Below are 15,785 nucleotides of genomic sequence, written 5' to 3' on the forward strand. Positions count from 1 at the left end.
GATTCAAGCAAATTATAATGAAAAGGGAAAGAAAAGAAAAGGAGGTTAGAGAGTTTAGCACATAAATAATAAGAAATAGAAACATTTCCAGTGTCATTCAGAAATCCTGATAAAATAAAATAATTTCCCACCATATACTATACCGTTTTTCTTTTTTCTTTTATTTCTGTTTTTTTTTTTTTTCGCAGACTGCATACTTTCGTTGTCTTTTGAATTCGTTTCAAATTTTTTTTTTTTTCATTCGTTCTTTCGTTCTTATTTCGTTTACCACAAATATATCAAATAGTTCAACAGAGAATATATATATATATATATATAGAGGTTCCTATGCGAAACCGACAATTAGACGCAAGCAAACGTACATTGTAGGGAATACAAGAAGAAGTCCATCAATGCGATCAAGCACACCACCGTGACCTGGCATTAACATTCCAGAGTCTTTCACATGTGCTGCACGTTTCAGTAATGATTGTAGGAGGTCTCCCGTTACCCCTGAGACTCCCAGAACTAACCCAAAAGCCAAGTTTACGAAATATGAATAATACTGAGGTAAAGAAAGCCCTACATAACTAACACAGGAAAAATGCAAAATACTGGCAAATACCACGGCATTAGCAATTATACCAAACAATGCCCCTTCCAAAGATTTTTGGGGACTTATGGAGGAACATAGTGGATACGTCTTTCCTTTTAACGCCCTTCCCACCAATAGTGCCACAATATCAACAGAGAAATTCCCCACAAGTGATGCCAAAATCCATGGCTTACCTACAGGGGTATAATCATAGACGAGAAGTGGAAAGGTTACACCAGTAACCCATATAAAGCCGAAATATTCTAGGCAAAAATTTAAAAAAAGTTCTAAAGGTTCTCTCTTGGCTTTTAAGCGAAGCTCTTCGTAAAGAAACGTCTGTAAAACTTTAGATTCTGTTTCATTCACTTTAAAGGATTTTTTTTTAGAAGTCACAGCTAAGTTCTTCGATCGACCCATAACTTTATCAAAAATAAACATTATGCACTCTCCATCACCATTACCCCATAGAGTACAGAAACACCAAGCAAGAAAGTAAAGTACCAAAAATGCTACAAAAAATTCTGCTCCCGCACATGCAGCAATAGGAAGAAAAGATGAAATAAGTGTTGTAAAAAACGCAAACTTTTCATTAGGAACAATGGGTGTAGTATATTCCTTTGGAAGAGATTCGAACGGCATATTTTCACCTTTATTTTGAAGCCCCATAGCCAAAGACATTTTTATATGTCGTTTTAGACCGGACCATTCAAGCATTCCAAAGAAGAAAAAAAACCAAATGAGTAGCGTGCATGTGTATTTGTTGTACCCTGCAAGAACCACTGCACTGGGACCCACCACAGCTATAGTAATAGCACGAATATATAGATTTCCATCCGATATCATCATCCTAAGGTTAGATGTCAGCATTTTCACAGTATCAGATGACTTGAAACCATTTTGGTGAGACATTGTGTTCACACCCAACTACTTAAACCCCTTTACTATACGTCCTGAGGAGAAAAAAAAAAAAAAAAAAACCATAAAAGTGAACCAGTTGTAATAATAATAAAATAAAGAAAAAAAAAAAACAAGGGTGCCTCAGAGTGTAGAGAACTCAGAGAGCTTTACCTCAAAAAGTGTTTTATCTCCGATTCTGTATATCTTCGGGAATGTGAATATAAAGATCCGATTTCCAAACCTACACCTCTGCTCTCTCTCTCTCTCCCACTATATATATATATATATATGCATCTGTAAAAAGAAAGAAATAAGGGGGAAGTCTAGTATTCTCCATCAGAGCCGTTATCAACGGCACAGTATGGACACTTCCGGGCACTCCCACTTTCCACAGCGCGCCGCACCACAACTGCCATACACGCTGGGCACAACCAGGCCAGTGAACTCGCGTTCCCATCATGTGTCTCCGCCACACTGCCGGCATCCCGCGGCAAGTTGAATGGCTGCACAACGTACTGCTCCACCAACCGCTCCCGCAACTGTCGAGTCGTCATGGCGCTAATATCACTCGTGAGCAATCGGCCCACGTGCGCAAAGGCGAAGGCCGGTGCACAGACTCCGCCGGTGGCGTTCGCAAGCGCCTGCAGTCGTCTGGCAACAGAACTGGATTGCGTGGCGGGGCCAAAGACATGCACGGCGGCGTGAAGTTTCGTCGTGGCCACCGCCGCAGCGGAGAAGGCGCACTCCGTGGCGAATGAAAGTGCATGAGTGTCGCAGACATCACTGAAAACCATTATACACCCACCCCGAGAAGGAACCCCAGTATTATTCTTATTCTTGTTGCTGTCGTCGTTATTATTATTAGTATTAGTATTATTATTATTATTACTACCAGGGGTAACGTCATCACCCATCTCATCTTGTGTAATACGGGCGCGGAGAAAGCAACAGGACGTTAAAAGTGCGCCGGCAAGACAGGCCCATCTGTCTGTATCATCACGTACACATCCAGACTTATCGGCATCATCCACACATCGCATAATGGCACGCTGCAAACCAAGAGCCGAACGACCACCGAAGATCTCCATAAGACTATGAGGTTGAGCGTCATTGTTTTTACTACTTAACTCAGTTTCGGTGGTCACCGCAGACATTTCCCTATCTATTCTTCTCATCTTCCTTCTATCACTATTCTCCCTTTCCTCTTCTTGATCTTCTTCTGTTTCTCCTTCCTTTTCTGTTTCATGGGGTGCATCATTCGCACATGAAGTGTACGCATAACGAACACCCTCTATAGGGTTAGCACGAAGAACAGCTACAGATGGTATAAAATCTGGAGAACTATTAATGACAGAATGAAACACCGCAGAGGTACCGTAAACCGCCTGTGAAATAAGTTCACGACTACATGAAGCACCAGTGGAATGCAAAATACAAACACAGGATGACATTTTCTTTATTTTTTTTTTTTTTTTATGTGGAAAGGTGTGAAGAGTCGTTTCTACACCAACACAGAAAGAAAGGAAAAGGGAAAGAAACGGAGAAAGACGTGTACTGATGTAGAAAAGTGTCCCTTTCCCTTCACCAAAGTATATGTTTCCAGTACCCCCACCCCTCCCACTATTTTCTTCTAGTCTACAAAAAAGTAAAAATAAAAGATAAAATAAAAACATATGAATACGCACATAAAAACAAAAAAACAATAAGCAATATAAATGTGAAGGATGTAAATTCATATAAATACAGTAAATAGAGAGCATTCCTGGAGAGCCCAAAACTTCTCTTTTTTTCTTTTTTTTTTTTTGGTTTCATGATACAACCCTCTATTGCTTACCATAAACAATGGCAATGTCACCGGGAGCAAGAAAATGCCTCCAATTAAGAGCAAAGAGATATATTCGAGAAAACAATAAGAAGAGCGTGAAAAAAAAAAAAACAGAAAAAAAAACACGAAGCGTAAAAACAAAAACAAAAAAAAAAACAAAAAAAAAACTATCGACACTAACGAATACTTTCAACACGACGACGAAGTTCAGTTTTGGCGCGTAGAAGCATATTTTCCCTTAATTCATCCAAGGGACATATATTGTCGTATTCCATCACTGCTTTCTCCATGTCCTCAACGTTCTCATCTTCTATAGCCTCAATGACGGCCTTCACAAGCATGTGTTCACGGGTAAGCTCATTAAATTGCGTATCAAGGTCCTGATATTCCTCAAAACGATCTCTCAACACCTCAAGATCTTCCATAATAGATTCACTTTTTATAGAAGCAAGTTGTGCTAAAAGAGCAGTAAAAAAGAGTTTTCGTGCTCCTCCACGTGAAACTCGATCATCTAGTGCAGCTCGGGCTAGTTGTTCATATATTTCACGTGCTCCTTTATAATCTCCACTTCTCGCTTTTATATCCGCCATCTTAAGTGTAACTTCGCTGGCTGTTACCTTTGATCCCTGGCTCTCATAATACTTGGAGGCTTTTTCTAACCACTTCATTGCCTCTGGCACTGGTGTAATTTCACTGAGACTGACACAGACCTTTCCTGCCCTGAATGGCTGCTGATTCTTATCATAATAGTCAACTACACGAGAATACATACGTACTGCAGTAGCTGTGTCTTTAGCCTTTACATAGCACCTCCCAGCCTCTTCGAGATCGCTAATCATATCCATTTCATTTTTACTTTTTTCAGACATATCAGCAGCTCGCTTGTATGCATTGGCAGCCTTTGCAAAATCTGAAGTTGCCTTAAACTGTGTAGCAGCTTGAATAAATTTTTCGCGTGCCTTCTCACTCTTGTCATCCCCAAAGGAAAAGAGAGAAAACTTTTTTAGTGACTTCTCACCCTCCTCCATCAATTGGTCCCCTTTGGATGCCATTTTGAATAAATATTTTCTTTTTTTTTTTTTTGGTTTTGACGAAAAAGTTAGACCTTAATAATTAAGTGACCTATTTCTTTTTTTTTGTTTCTTATTATTCGTTTCCCCTCTTTCCTTAGGAGGGTTTTGCTCAGTATTCTATTAGGTGAGAAAGCATCAAGAAGAAAAGGGAAAAAAAGAAAAAAAAAACCAAGAAACAATAAGTTCATGTGTGTAAACTAATAGAAAAATCCCTACACTGAGGAATTATACCCCATATTATTCTTCACTAAAAACAATACCAACAATAATAACAAAAAACTTCAACATTTCTGTAGCTGATTTGCTCAGTTTTGAAACATTCCAGTGTAACATACATAAAGCAGTCTTTGTATTCCTGCATACTCTCCACAGAAACACAGTCAATAAGTGTTAAATAGTGCGCAACAAAAAATGAATAAAAAAGGTGGAAGAGCAGAGCGGAAAAAAAAAAAGAAAAAAAACATCTTGGAAAAAGTCACGGCAAAGCACTTCTGATTATTCGAATAGATTACACACACGCACACGCACAGAGAGAGAGAGAGAGAGAGAGAGAGAGAAACTCAAGCACAAACACACACGTATATATATATATATATATCAGAAGAGAAAAGCACAAAAAGATTATATCCCCTTATTATTTAAAAGGATATGAATCTGTTTGTTTGTAGCATATAATAGCAAGAACTTTTTTTTCTTTCTCTTTTATTAAGTTTTCGTTTTTCTTTTTTACTTGATACGTATTATTCTTCTTCTATATGTTCTTTTCTTTCTCCTTATCTTTCTTTTTCTGTTCATTTGTGTGTATCTGTCTGTCTGTCTTTCTCTCTCTCTCTCTGTGTATATATGTATGCAAGCCTTTGCAGATGAGTTTTTATTACTCCTTTTCTCGGTAGTGTCAGCAAAACTTTTTCTCTATTAATACCGTTTTCAGAGTACCTTTTTCTTTTTTTTTTTAATCAGCCGCCATCGTCCTTCAACCTGTGCACACGTACAAATGTATATACATATACATATATAGTATCCTTCTCGTTTTGGTTGAATTACTTCAGTTCATCCTCTTTTCATGCTTACTTCCTTCCTTTCTGTACACTTTCACAGCCTAATCTTTTCTGCGCGCCCCTACTTCCCCACTTCACAACACACTACAACATTCCTTCTTCTTCTTCTGCTGCTGTTGTTTCATATATATATATATATATATATATATATATATATATATATGCGTGTGTTTGTGTGTGCATACCACGGCACTACTTCTTCCGCGGTGTCACGGGGACTGCGTTGAGTTGCTCCTTCAGTTCGCGGCGGCGTCGCTGTGCACGTTCCTCCCGTTCCCGCCGCGAGACGAGCCGCTGTTCCATCTGCCGCCGTATCTCCTCGTGCGAGACGACCGGATCGCCGTCGCCCTCCTCCGTCACGTCCATGACTTCCTCGCCGCCGAGATGGGCGCTGGGCAGACAGGCCTGCCGCACGAGCCGCACGGCGTTAACGCTCGCCTGTCCACGGCCCCGCACAACGGGGAGAAATGGTGCGATATCTTCCGTTTCGGGAAGGGCAGTATCAATGTCAGTGTCAGTGGTGGTGGTAGTGTTAGCGGGGGCGATTACAGTTGTGGTTGTGGTTGTTCCTGCTGCTCCTCCTGTTGGTGTTGGTGATTTTGTTGTTGTGGGGTTGACGGCGTCCTCGGTTTCATCCTTTTGGGAGTCAGCAGTGGCGGTGAGGGCGTTCTCCTCTTCCTCCTCTTCAGCATGTTGTGAACTGTCCTTCTTAAGGTTGTCATCTTGATTATGGCTGGTCTTTACTTCATTAGGGGGAATGGCTGTGGTGTTAGCGTTGGCGTTGTTGGCGGCAGTATCCGGTCCAGTGAGGGCACGTACCGCCTTACGCTGTGCCACTAACTCCGCATGTGTAGAGTCAAAGTGTTGACGACGCTGGTAGGCACAAATAATCATTGTGGCCCGTTCTTCAATCAATCCAAGAAACTTTAGATGATTTGACTCCGTACATTGATCAACGCCACCCAATTGGTCCTTTACACCATCTGTGGTACATCCAATTTGATGGAAAACTTCCTCTGTGACACTTCGGATGCCTGCAAGTACTTCTCTGTGTTGTATCACAGATGATTGAAGGCGCTCTAACAATGATTCTGTCTCGGCGAGACGCTCCTCAAGTTCCTTGATGAGACGCTGCTGTTGGGCCTCATTATCATGTTCTTCAGCGATAACAGTTTTTAATGTACGGATGTCATGTTCCATTTCCTCTCGGCTTGTAGTCAGTTCGTTGATATGTTTGTAGAGAGAAAAGTTTATCTCACCCAGTGTTTCATACTGTTTCACCACCTTATTCAAATCTCCATCAGGCGCAAAATCTACAAGCTGCTGCATAATCTCATTGAGATTGGGTTCCTGCTCTGTGGTATAATCTGTATCGCTTACATCATTCTTATCATCACGCGAATTTTCCTGTGCCTCTTCGAGAGCCTCACGCACTTTTGCGGCAATTTCAGTTGAATTCATAGTACTTATTTGAATCAAATTATCTGGGTCATTCTCGAATTCGTAATCACGTGCCTCAAGTTCAAGTTGTAGTTGTTGTTGTTCTTCTCGTAACTCTTTAATTTCTGCCATAGCAGCATCCAACTCTCGCACGTTTCCATCGTATTCCTGTCTCTGTTCTTTAATTGCCTTCTGGAGTTGTTCTACCTGACGCAGGTAACCATCACGTTCATCCAAATCCTTGTTAGATTGTTCAATACGCTCTGACATGAGTTTCTTTTTTGCCCTAAGGTCATCCTCCATTTTTTTATATACACGCTGAAAAACACGACGTTCTTCTCGAATAATGTCAATGTGGTCACGAAGTTCCTTATTGTATGAAATAGCATCATTGAAGTTTGTCAACGCCTGATCTAGACGGTTTTCTAGAATTTCCACTTGCCGTTGTACCGCCTCTGCATTTTCCCTTTCAGCATTCACACCTCCCTTTAGTCTTCGACTTTGTAAAAGATCGATGCGTGCCAATTGATACTTTTTTGTTAACTCATTCTTCTTCATTTTTTCAAATTGGTATCGTCGCTCCAACGCATCCACTTCACCTTTTAAAGTGGCGTACTTGTCTGCCTTGACGTAATCATATGGGACTCCAGAAACAGCTGCTATTTCTTTTTTGAGTTTTTCATTCTCTGCTGCAAGTTCTCGAATGGCCTCCTGCTGTTGGGCAACTTCAGCCTGAGCTGCGATGATACCACCACCCACCATCGAACGGCGAACATTGGCTTCTGCAGAGGTGCTATTCCCAGTGACGTGTGACATTTTTTATTTCTTTTCTTCTTCTGTTCGTCTGTTTTCTTTTTTTTTTTTTTCTTGTACTTTTCCTTCTTTTGCACACACTCTTGGCTATTGTCTCTGGCTATTTGCCGGTAGTGGGTGGGTGTGCGTATATATAAATATATATATATATATATAAATATATTCTTTGTTGTGGTGGTAGTAGCCGTTCTTCTTCTTTCTGGCGTCCTCTGAGTGGGAATGAGAGGAAGAGGACCGCTGGTTAACGTACCCACGTGGTCGCTGTTCACCGAGAATGTGATGAGAAATAAAGAAAAGAAAAAAGTGAACGCAAAAAAAGAGAGAAAAAAAGAAAGAGGAAGAAAAGGAAAAAAAATATATATATATGAGAATCCAGAGAACAGTAAATGGTAGTAATAGGTAGTGTACTAGTGTTATTAATAACAGTAGCCAAAAATCAAAGAAGAAGCAAAGAGAAAATAGTAACGAAATATTATTTAAATAAAAACAGAGAATTGCATCACGCTCGGTACCACTCATACCTTAATCATACATACATATATATGTATATATATAATCCGGATAATAAGAAAGAAATAGCAAAAACTGCCAAATTTTCTTATCCTTTTTTTTTATTTTTTTTTTTATTGTTGTTGCTGCTCCTCTTTCTATGAATAGAGTTCTTTTGTACAGGGGAGTGTAGAAGGGGGAAAAAAAAAAGGAATAACACAAGGAACAGAATGATATAAATAAATAAAGAGCCTGAATAACACCGCAATGTGAAAAAAGAAGATAAGGAGGGAGAAAAAGAAAAAAAAAAAACCATTTTTTTTTTCTTTTTCTTCTTTCTTGTTTTTGTTTTGTTTTGTTTTGTTTTTTTTTTTTTTTTTTTTTTTTTTTTTTTACAGTCGACTTGTTTCACTCATTGGACGTTGGCTCTCGTTTGTACCACTCTCTACACGTTCATAGAACATAATGTACGCATCTCGTATGGAATGATCACTCGGTGGAAGACTGACATACGTATCATCATAGTAAATCCACTTATTCACACTGTCGTTCAGCGCAGATGCGGTGTAATGGCCAAAACTTATACTTCCGCTGTGAAATACAACACCGCGCAGTGTGTACTTTGTGTTTCGTTCGGGTGAATCCACATCGAGGAATGGGGCGACATCCAACACCTTTGAGACTTCCACAGGGGCGTTATTCTTCGATGCCTCCTGCAAACGTACTTTAAACCGTTTAAGGGAAACAATAAGACAAGGTGGCAACAAGAATAAACTCCGCTCCACCCTGCTATCACGTAACATTTTACATTTACTACAATACCTAGCATCATCGCCGGCAAGAGTGTCGGGAGAAAATGTGGACCGCAAGCATCTATCCAATGTAACGGTATCTTCAATATCATTATAGTAGCCAGTACTCCTACGAGATGTGAAGTGCATGGCGGCGTTTGGAGGTTGCTGAGTCACATCACGAAGTGTATCATTTTCTCTCAGTTTCCTATCATCATAAGATATAATAACTCTCGATTCACATGTGTGATGATAGGTCTTTAAAGCAGATATCCGACGACGCGTATGTTCATCCCGATCATTCATCGCATCGACAGAAACCTCAGCATGATGCTTACTTGACTGGTACAGTATAGAAAAGTAACGGTAAAAATCTTCACTTATTACATTGTTTAGTTCTTCTTGTTGTTGTTGTTCTTGTTGCTCTTCTTCCTCTTCTTCTTCTTGTTCTTCTTTTTCTTCTGCTCCTTCCTCCTCTTGTTGTTGTTGTTGTTGTGGCTCCTGGGGATAACGCTGCGGGTCCACTGCTTTGTTTAACCTCTCCATCTCGTTCTGAGACCTCCTCTTAAGAAACCGCTTTGCCAATTCTCTACCCCGCTTGATGAGATAGTTTGGATCCAGCACAACTTCAGTAGTGGATGTCGTGGCAGTGAGACGCTCCACATGGCACAATTTGCATTGGGAAGATGAAGTTAAAAAAGTTGGTCTGATAAAAAACCACAGATATCTTCCACTGTCCTCATCACTCTCCTCCTCTTTCTGTTCTACATTCTCATTTTTGTTTTCTTCCTCCTTTCTTGTTTGTGGCAACAACATATTGCTATCATACTCTTGCGTAGGTTGTGGTTGGATAGGAACAGCAGCACAGTAAAGTGTCTGGTGTACTGGTTTAATTGCCTTGGAAGAAATGGCATACATTATGATACGATACCCATCTGGTAAATGCAATCCTGATATGGTACCACTATCATTATTATTATTATTATTAGTATTATTACCGTTACCATTATTACCATTATTATTGGTAGTACTAGTAGTAGCAGTAGTAGTAATATCATTATCATTATTACTGCTGTTAATAGCATTATCAGAGGTCGTAGTTGTATTAGCATTAGTTGTAGGAGTAGTAGTAGTAACGGCATCAGCAACTGATGACTCCACCTGAGAATTAAGCATTGTTGTCACCTCTTTCTGAATAGCATCCACATTGATGAAACCATCCTCATTACACGGAACTTTAACCCAAAGCTGTACCCTAACTCCTGAAGGCATAAGAACAATCACCGGAAATACATATTTTTTGGGTAACGTGGTAACAGTAGCAGCAAGTGTTGGATTATTATCAAACACAATACTCGTCTCACCACACGTTAAACACTGCAGACGAGTTTTTGATTGATGAAAGAAAAGTTTGGGGATAAAACTTTGATTGTTACGAAGAAAATCTTCCCAAAAAATAGTTGAAAGCTTTAATGTTGGGATAGACTTATCGGAATCAAGACGTTCACGATACTTCTTACTACAAACGACATTTAATTCCTCATGTACACGATCAAGAAGTACTTCAATGAATTCCATAGCATCCTGTTGTTCAAATGTATCAAAACGTCTTACTTCTCTCCCAAAAACACATTTCAGTTCACGGGTATTGACGGTAGAAAACGAACCAGACCACATTTCCAACAAAAGGTTTACAAGTTCTTTTGTAATTGAAGGGTTAGCATAGTCAGAAAGTGGTAAAGAAAAAAGAGCGAGTCGCATATTTCGCACATTTGAAAGACATTGTAATGCGCTATTCATATAACACGTATTACCTACATTCATCAGTCCGCATACCCCACATCTTTCTAAAATCGAACGATCCGGCTTTTGTCGAAGAGAAAATTCCAGTTGAAGATCTACTACTCTCCTTGGTGAAACCGCTGAAATAAACTCCTTCTCCTTGTTTTTCTTTTTCTTACTACTACTACTATTACTACTACTACTGCTACTACTAATACCACCCCCACCACTACTACCACTAGTACTACACGGAGTACTATTATTGATCTTCATTCCCAATCTGGCATCGATTTCACTTAATATCCCACCAACTGTTTTTGCACTCCCGCATGGAATGAGGTGCGGTTGCCGTAAACCTTGTCCTTTCAAATGGGTAAGAAATACATCCACATCATTGCCTGTACATAACGCGGCACGCCACTCTGCTATTTGTATTCCTTCACTTCCACTGCACTGTTCTTTTACTTTTTGCAGAGCTCGTCGTGCAACCTCCAAAACCTCAGCTCGTCGCAGAACGTCATCCATAACTATAGATTCCACTTTCATTCCTTCAAATGCAATAGCAATAGAAAACCGTTTCGGTTTCAAACACTCTTTCATATGCTGCCGCATTTTAAATGCACCCTTTACTAAATACTTTGGGCCACCTCCAAACTGAGACCAAAAGTAATCAAAAAGCTCCTCAGGAATAACATCTGCCGCTTCATCTCCCTCTCTCAGAATAAATTTAAATGATTCTCCTCTTGACAATTCCAGCAGTCGATAACTGTTAAAAGGACCAGGTATTGATGGAGCTGCTTCTATTGGTCCGTCTACCGCTGAAGAATCCACAGTATCATTGCCAGAAAGCCATTGTAAAAGTATACGCAACCAATTAACAGGAAAAAGTACGCCTTTCGCCACACCATTTTCTTTTTCCACCAGGTTTACCCGAGATATAATAGAATAAATTCGAAAAGCCATTTCTTCTTTATCTACAGAGGTGTTCATACACCAAACTAAATTCGTTTGACGCTGTGAAGAAAAAACGTAATTTAGGTATGGAAACAAACTTGAAACCCACACTTCAAAATCATGTAGAAGAATCGAATTAAGTTCTTTTATTGAATTAGAACTACCTCCTTGATAATAGTATTTTTGATTTTTATTATAATCCTCAACTAGACGTTCAGTTACGAGTTTAACAGGCTCCTGAATTTCAGATAAATGTTTTCTCCAGTAGTATGATGGTTGGGAATAAAGACTCTCCACGACCCCATTGATCATGTTAATCAAAAATCCTAGAAATAATTTTCTTGCAACATCAATTTCAATCATTGTATCTTCACCTGGAATTGTTCGTTGTCCTTCGTTTTCCATTTCCATCTCCCTTTCTGTATCGTCCAATATCTCTATAAGAGGTTTACGCATCTCGGCGAGCAATGGCATTTCGAATGTTGCCACGCCATCTTTAAATACTGCCACATCACTGTAATACCTTCCAAGACTCCTAGATAATCCAGGAGGAGGAATGTACTTTTTTAATCTACTGACCACTACACCAACATATCTTTCTGTAAATGTCTTTTTGATCTCAGGATGCGTATAATTTTCAATTTCCGTAGTGTGTGGGGACGAATCAAGACCATCACCTGCAGATGTCTCATGTGAGCTTACAGAACCAAGGCTACCATTCTGAGAATTCTGCTCTTCATCGCGTGAAAGTGGAGATTCTTCCCTAGACGTTTCTCCATTATTTACAATAGCGTCGTCACCGATCGGACCTAGATTTACATTCGTGAAAGACTGACTCATGCCTCTTGAGAAGTTCCAAGTGCAGAACCCACAATAAGCTTTTTGAAAATATGTAGGATAAGAAGACCAATGGATATTGAAATGCAAGAAGAATCTCAACTTCAGGCGTGATGCTACTTTGGGAGTAAAGAGAGCGCCGGAAAGGCACACTCCACTCAATTTTCTGCGCGTTTTGGTTTTCTACGTGTCAGCGTTCTCAACGCCTTGTTTCTTTGAATATGAATCCAACACACGATAACAGACGAATAGAAGAAAGAAAAAAGAAAAAAAAAAAAAAACACAAAATAATAATAATAATAATAACAATTATAATAATAAAGAAAAAGACAGAGGTATGGTATAACGTTTCTGCCCGCTCTCACACCACGTGGACAATACAGTGGAAGAGTAGACTACGAATCTTGCTATTATTTGAACCGCTTATTCCCACAAATGGACCTCTCCCAATAGGGAGTATACATAAATATATATATATATATATATATATATATATATATATTGTGAAAAAAGTGAAAGAAAGCAAAAGAAAAAAAAGAATGATCATGCGTTCAAAAAGGTATGGGGTGCACATAAATCAAGGTGTATAGAAGATGAATAAAGGACAAAAACAAAAAAAATGAAATGGGGGCTTGTCCTCTCTCTGTTTCCACAACCTTCTTTTTGCTTACTTCTCTTAATCTCCTTTCTAAATAAATAAATAAATAAAAAACCAGTTGTGCTTTAATCAGTAGCCCGCCTAATTGTCTTGCGTACGACTCGGTGAACATCATGTGCACTGCTTGGGAGGACTTCTGGTTCGCTTTCATCCGCCGCACTTAATTCACGAACAACAAAAAGAACAGCTAGGAGAGAAACCATAAGAATCATTAGAGCTGTTATAGTATCTGAAGAGGTTTGCGTACCCACAACAAACCCATAAATTCCTTCTGATGTGATAACGATAATGTCATTGATTCCATCACCGTTAAAATCTTGCACAATGACTGGAGCCACAGGTGGGAACTCTAGCTCCACCGTTCTTAACACACGACCAGTTCCTGCACTCAGTAAACTCATATACCGTTCTCCTACTGCTATAATAAAAGGGTCCGTCTTGAGGTAGCGCCCAGTTCCTCCTACAGTATCCACAGTATCTTGATTGCTTTCATAAAAATTATATGCAGCCAAGTGTGGAAACGTTACTGCACGATGTTCCCGTTCCCTCGCAGAAAGACCTGCCATTCCTACATCTGCTTCCTGAGACTCACGAAGACCTGGAAAAAAGGCTTCTGTCTGTGAACGCCACATGACCCTACGACGTGAGGGATCCACGCAAGTAACCAAACCAGAGTCTATCATAAAAACTGCATGTCTTTCTACTTCAAATAAACCTCGTCCCTTCGTTGTATGCAGTTGTACAACCAAAGGTGTAACACCTCGGGTATTTTTTGACATCATATTACGGCTTCCTATAAGTTCAAGAGTATTAAGTGCATGAGGTGCCTCTTCTCCACGAACGTCACCATCAATAAAATGATGTATAAGATCTAGTCGACCGAGAAGACCTTCAGTATCACAAATTGTTGCATTAAAGAGACGATCCTCTGTAAAAGGAATACCTGTATAAATGACTCCAAGACAATCATCAATTAAGTCCACACCATGAACAGAGTGCATTTGCATTCGAGGACCAATCTGAGTGGTAATAGCATCAATTTGAAAATCATCATTAATATCATGGTAATATACACCTGAAGACTTTAATGGAGCTACTCTTGTAATAACATTACCAGTATATAAATGAAATACTTCAATACCATTTTTACTATGAAACACCATTGCATTCGCAGTACGTCGCTTAGGTTTATAGGTAGAAGATTTTTTACTCTTACTACGCAAGTTCATTACACCTAATTTTTCTCCTAATGCACCATAATCTTCTTTATTCATACGAATTATACGGTCCTTGTATTTTACAACTACCCGATCACCCGAACGAAAGGTACGTTTCTTTCGGTTTTTCGCATGAAAAAAGACATGGGGATGAAGATATTCATCCCATGGATGAGCATAACGATGTGGAAGAACTGTAATTATAGCTTCTCGGAAAAATGTCCATGGTTTTTCATGTGCACGATAAGCATTTCTAGATGATGGAATTCTCAAAAGAGAAGAGCTATTTGGTAGCAATTGTTCAACCTCTGTATTATTTACTCCACCAAGAACCTCTTCAACCGCATTTTCTGCATCTGATGTATAGCGCCAGCGCACCTGGCCATCAGCGCCATTAAAAGCTGCAAATAACATCACTTCAGTCTGATTCGGACCAGTGACACGCATAGCCACAAGAATGGTTCCTTCATCTTGCTCCTGTACACGTTCGGGAACAATGCTTACAGAAGCGTGATAACTCTCAATCCACGAATTGGTAAGGGGGACCTCCCATATTTCCCCGAAATTTTCAGGAGAAAGCCGGCGTAACCTAAAATCATCAGTAATCACAACAATTGCGTGACTATCACTTTTATTACTAAGCTTGCCAGCTCCAATAGCAATAATCCTGGAGTAGAAAATCTTCTGATTATCTGAAGCCAAAGAAACGAATACGTTTTCAGAGTTGCCCTGGGCCAAATGTGTCCTATAAAGCTCAAGATATCCATAGATAGTGCTTGCGATAAGCACTGGACGTCCGTCACCCATCAGATCCACCACCACAGGTTTACTTAAAATATACCGCCGTATTTCTGGATCGCTGACAGGAATTTTGAAGCCCCGCCAGACACCGATACCACCTTCTTGGTACCAGCCAAAAATACAAAAGATAATTGCCACACCCACTATCAAGATATCACGAAGACGCATTTTTTGCGACCTTTGTAATTATACCTATCCCACTACTTAATTAACTCTTTCTATGTATGTCGCTCAATTTTTTTTTTGTTAAAGCCGTAATTTTCAACTCTCTATTGTATTCACTTGCAACAGCCAAGAAAAAAAAAGAAAAATAGAGACGTACAAAATGCTATTCTGAAGTGCACAAGAAACAAAAAAAAAAAACCCATAAAAATCCAGCTTGTAAATATTTCAGAATAAAAAAAAAAACACCTCATCTATATACACAAATACACATCTTGCCACATCGCCAGCGAATAACACCACAATTAATGTCACGGTATCACCGCTGTACTGATGCTGCTTAAGGTCAGAGAGATCTCGCACCCCACTTTGGCCACCGGCGTGTACTCAACCACACAGAAGGGGCTGGTTGGT

The 15,785-nt window shown here is 39.7% G+C and overlaps 6 protein-coding genes across 6 annotated transcripts; all 6 read right to left on the minus strand.

The window, feature by feature from the left end:
- Positions 1 to 325: 325 nt before the first annotated feature.
- Positions 326 to 1,483, minus strand: TM35_000221680 (putative phosphatidate cytidylyltransferase-like protein; the record flags this gene model as incomplete). The annotated part of the gene is made up of 1 exon (XM_029027215.1): positions 326 to 1,483. One exon carries the CDS (start codon positions 1,481 to 1,483, stop codon positions 326 to 328), a length of 1,158 nt encoding a protein of 385 aa, XP_028881435.1.
- A 311-nt stretch (positions 1,484 to 1,794) lies between these two features.
- TM35_000221690 (uncharacterized protein) lies at positions 1,795 to 2,922 on the minus strand (the record flags this gene model as incomplete). The annotated part of the gene is made up of 1 exon (XM_029027216.1): positions 1,795 to 2,922. The coding sequence occupies one exon, from the start codon at positions 2,920 to 2,922 to the stop codon at positions 1,795 to 1,797; it is 1,128 nt and encodes a 375-aa protein (XP_028881436.1).
- Positions 2,923 to 3,472: 550 nt separating this feature from the next.
- On the minus strand, positions 3,473 to 4,348 carry TM35_000221700 (putative SNAP protein; the record flags this gene model as incomplete). The annotated part of the gene is made up of 1 exon (XM_029027217.1): positions 3,473 to 4,348. The coding sequence occupies one exon, from the start codon at positions 4,346 to 4,348 to the stop codon at positions 3,473 to 3,475; it is 876 nt and encodes a 291-aa protein (XP_028881437.1).
- Positions 4,349 to 5,619: 1,271 nt separating this feature from the next.
- TM35_000221710 (putative outer dynein arm docking complex) lies at positions 5,620 to 7,683 on the minus strand (the record flags this gene model as incomplete). Its single annotated transcript, XM_029027218.1, has 1 exon — positions 5,620 to 7,683. The coding sequence occupies one exon, from the start codon at positions 7,681 to 7,683 to the stop codon at positions 5,620 to 5,622; it is 2,064 nt and encodes a 687-aa protein (XP_028881438.1).
- Positions 7,684 to 8,561: 878 nt separating this feature from the next.
- On the minus strand, positions 8,562 to 12,536 carry TM35_000221720 (ubiquitin hydrolase; the record flags this gene model as incomplete). Its single annotated transcript, XM_029027219.1, has 1 exon — positions 8,562 to 12,536. One exon carries the CDS (start codon positions 12,534 to 12,536, stop codon positions 8,562 to 8,564), a length of 3,975 nt encoding a protein of 1,324 aa, XP_028881439.1.
- Positions 12,537 to 13,256: 720 nt separating this feature from the next.
- On the minus strand, positions 13,257 to 15,377 carry TM35_000221730 (putative intergrin alpha chain protein; the record flags this gene model as incomplete). Its single annotated transcript, XM_029027220.1, has 1 exon — positions 13,257 to 15,377. One exon carries the CDS (start codon positions 15,375 to 15,377, stop codon positions 13,257 to 13,259), a length of 2,121 nt encoding a protein of 706 aa, XP_028881440.1.
- Positions 15,378 to 15,785: the final 408 nt, after the last annotated feature.

The sequence above is a fragment of the Trypanosoma theileri genome, assembly GCF_002087225.1.
Source record: "Trypanosoma theileri isolate Edinburgh chromosome Unknown TM35_Tth_22_V1, whole genome shotgun sequence".
In the NCBI taxonomy this organism is placed as follows: Eukaryota; Euglenozoa; class Kinetoplastea; order Trypanosomatida; family Trypanosomatidae; genus Trypanosoma; species Trypanosoma theileri.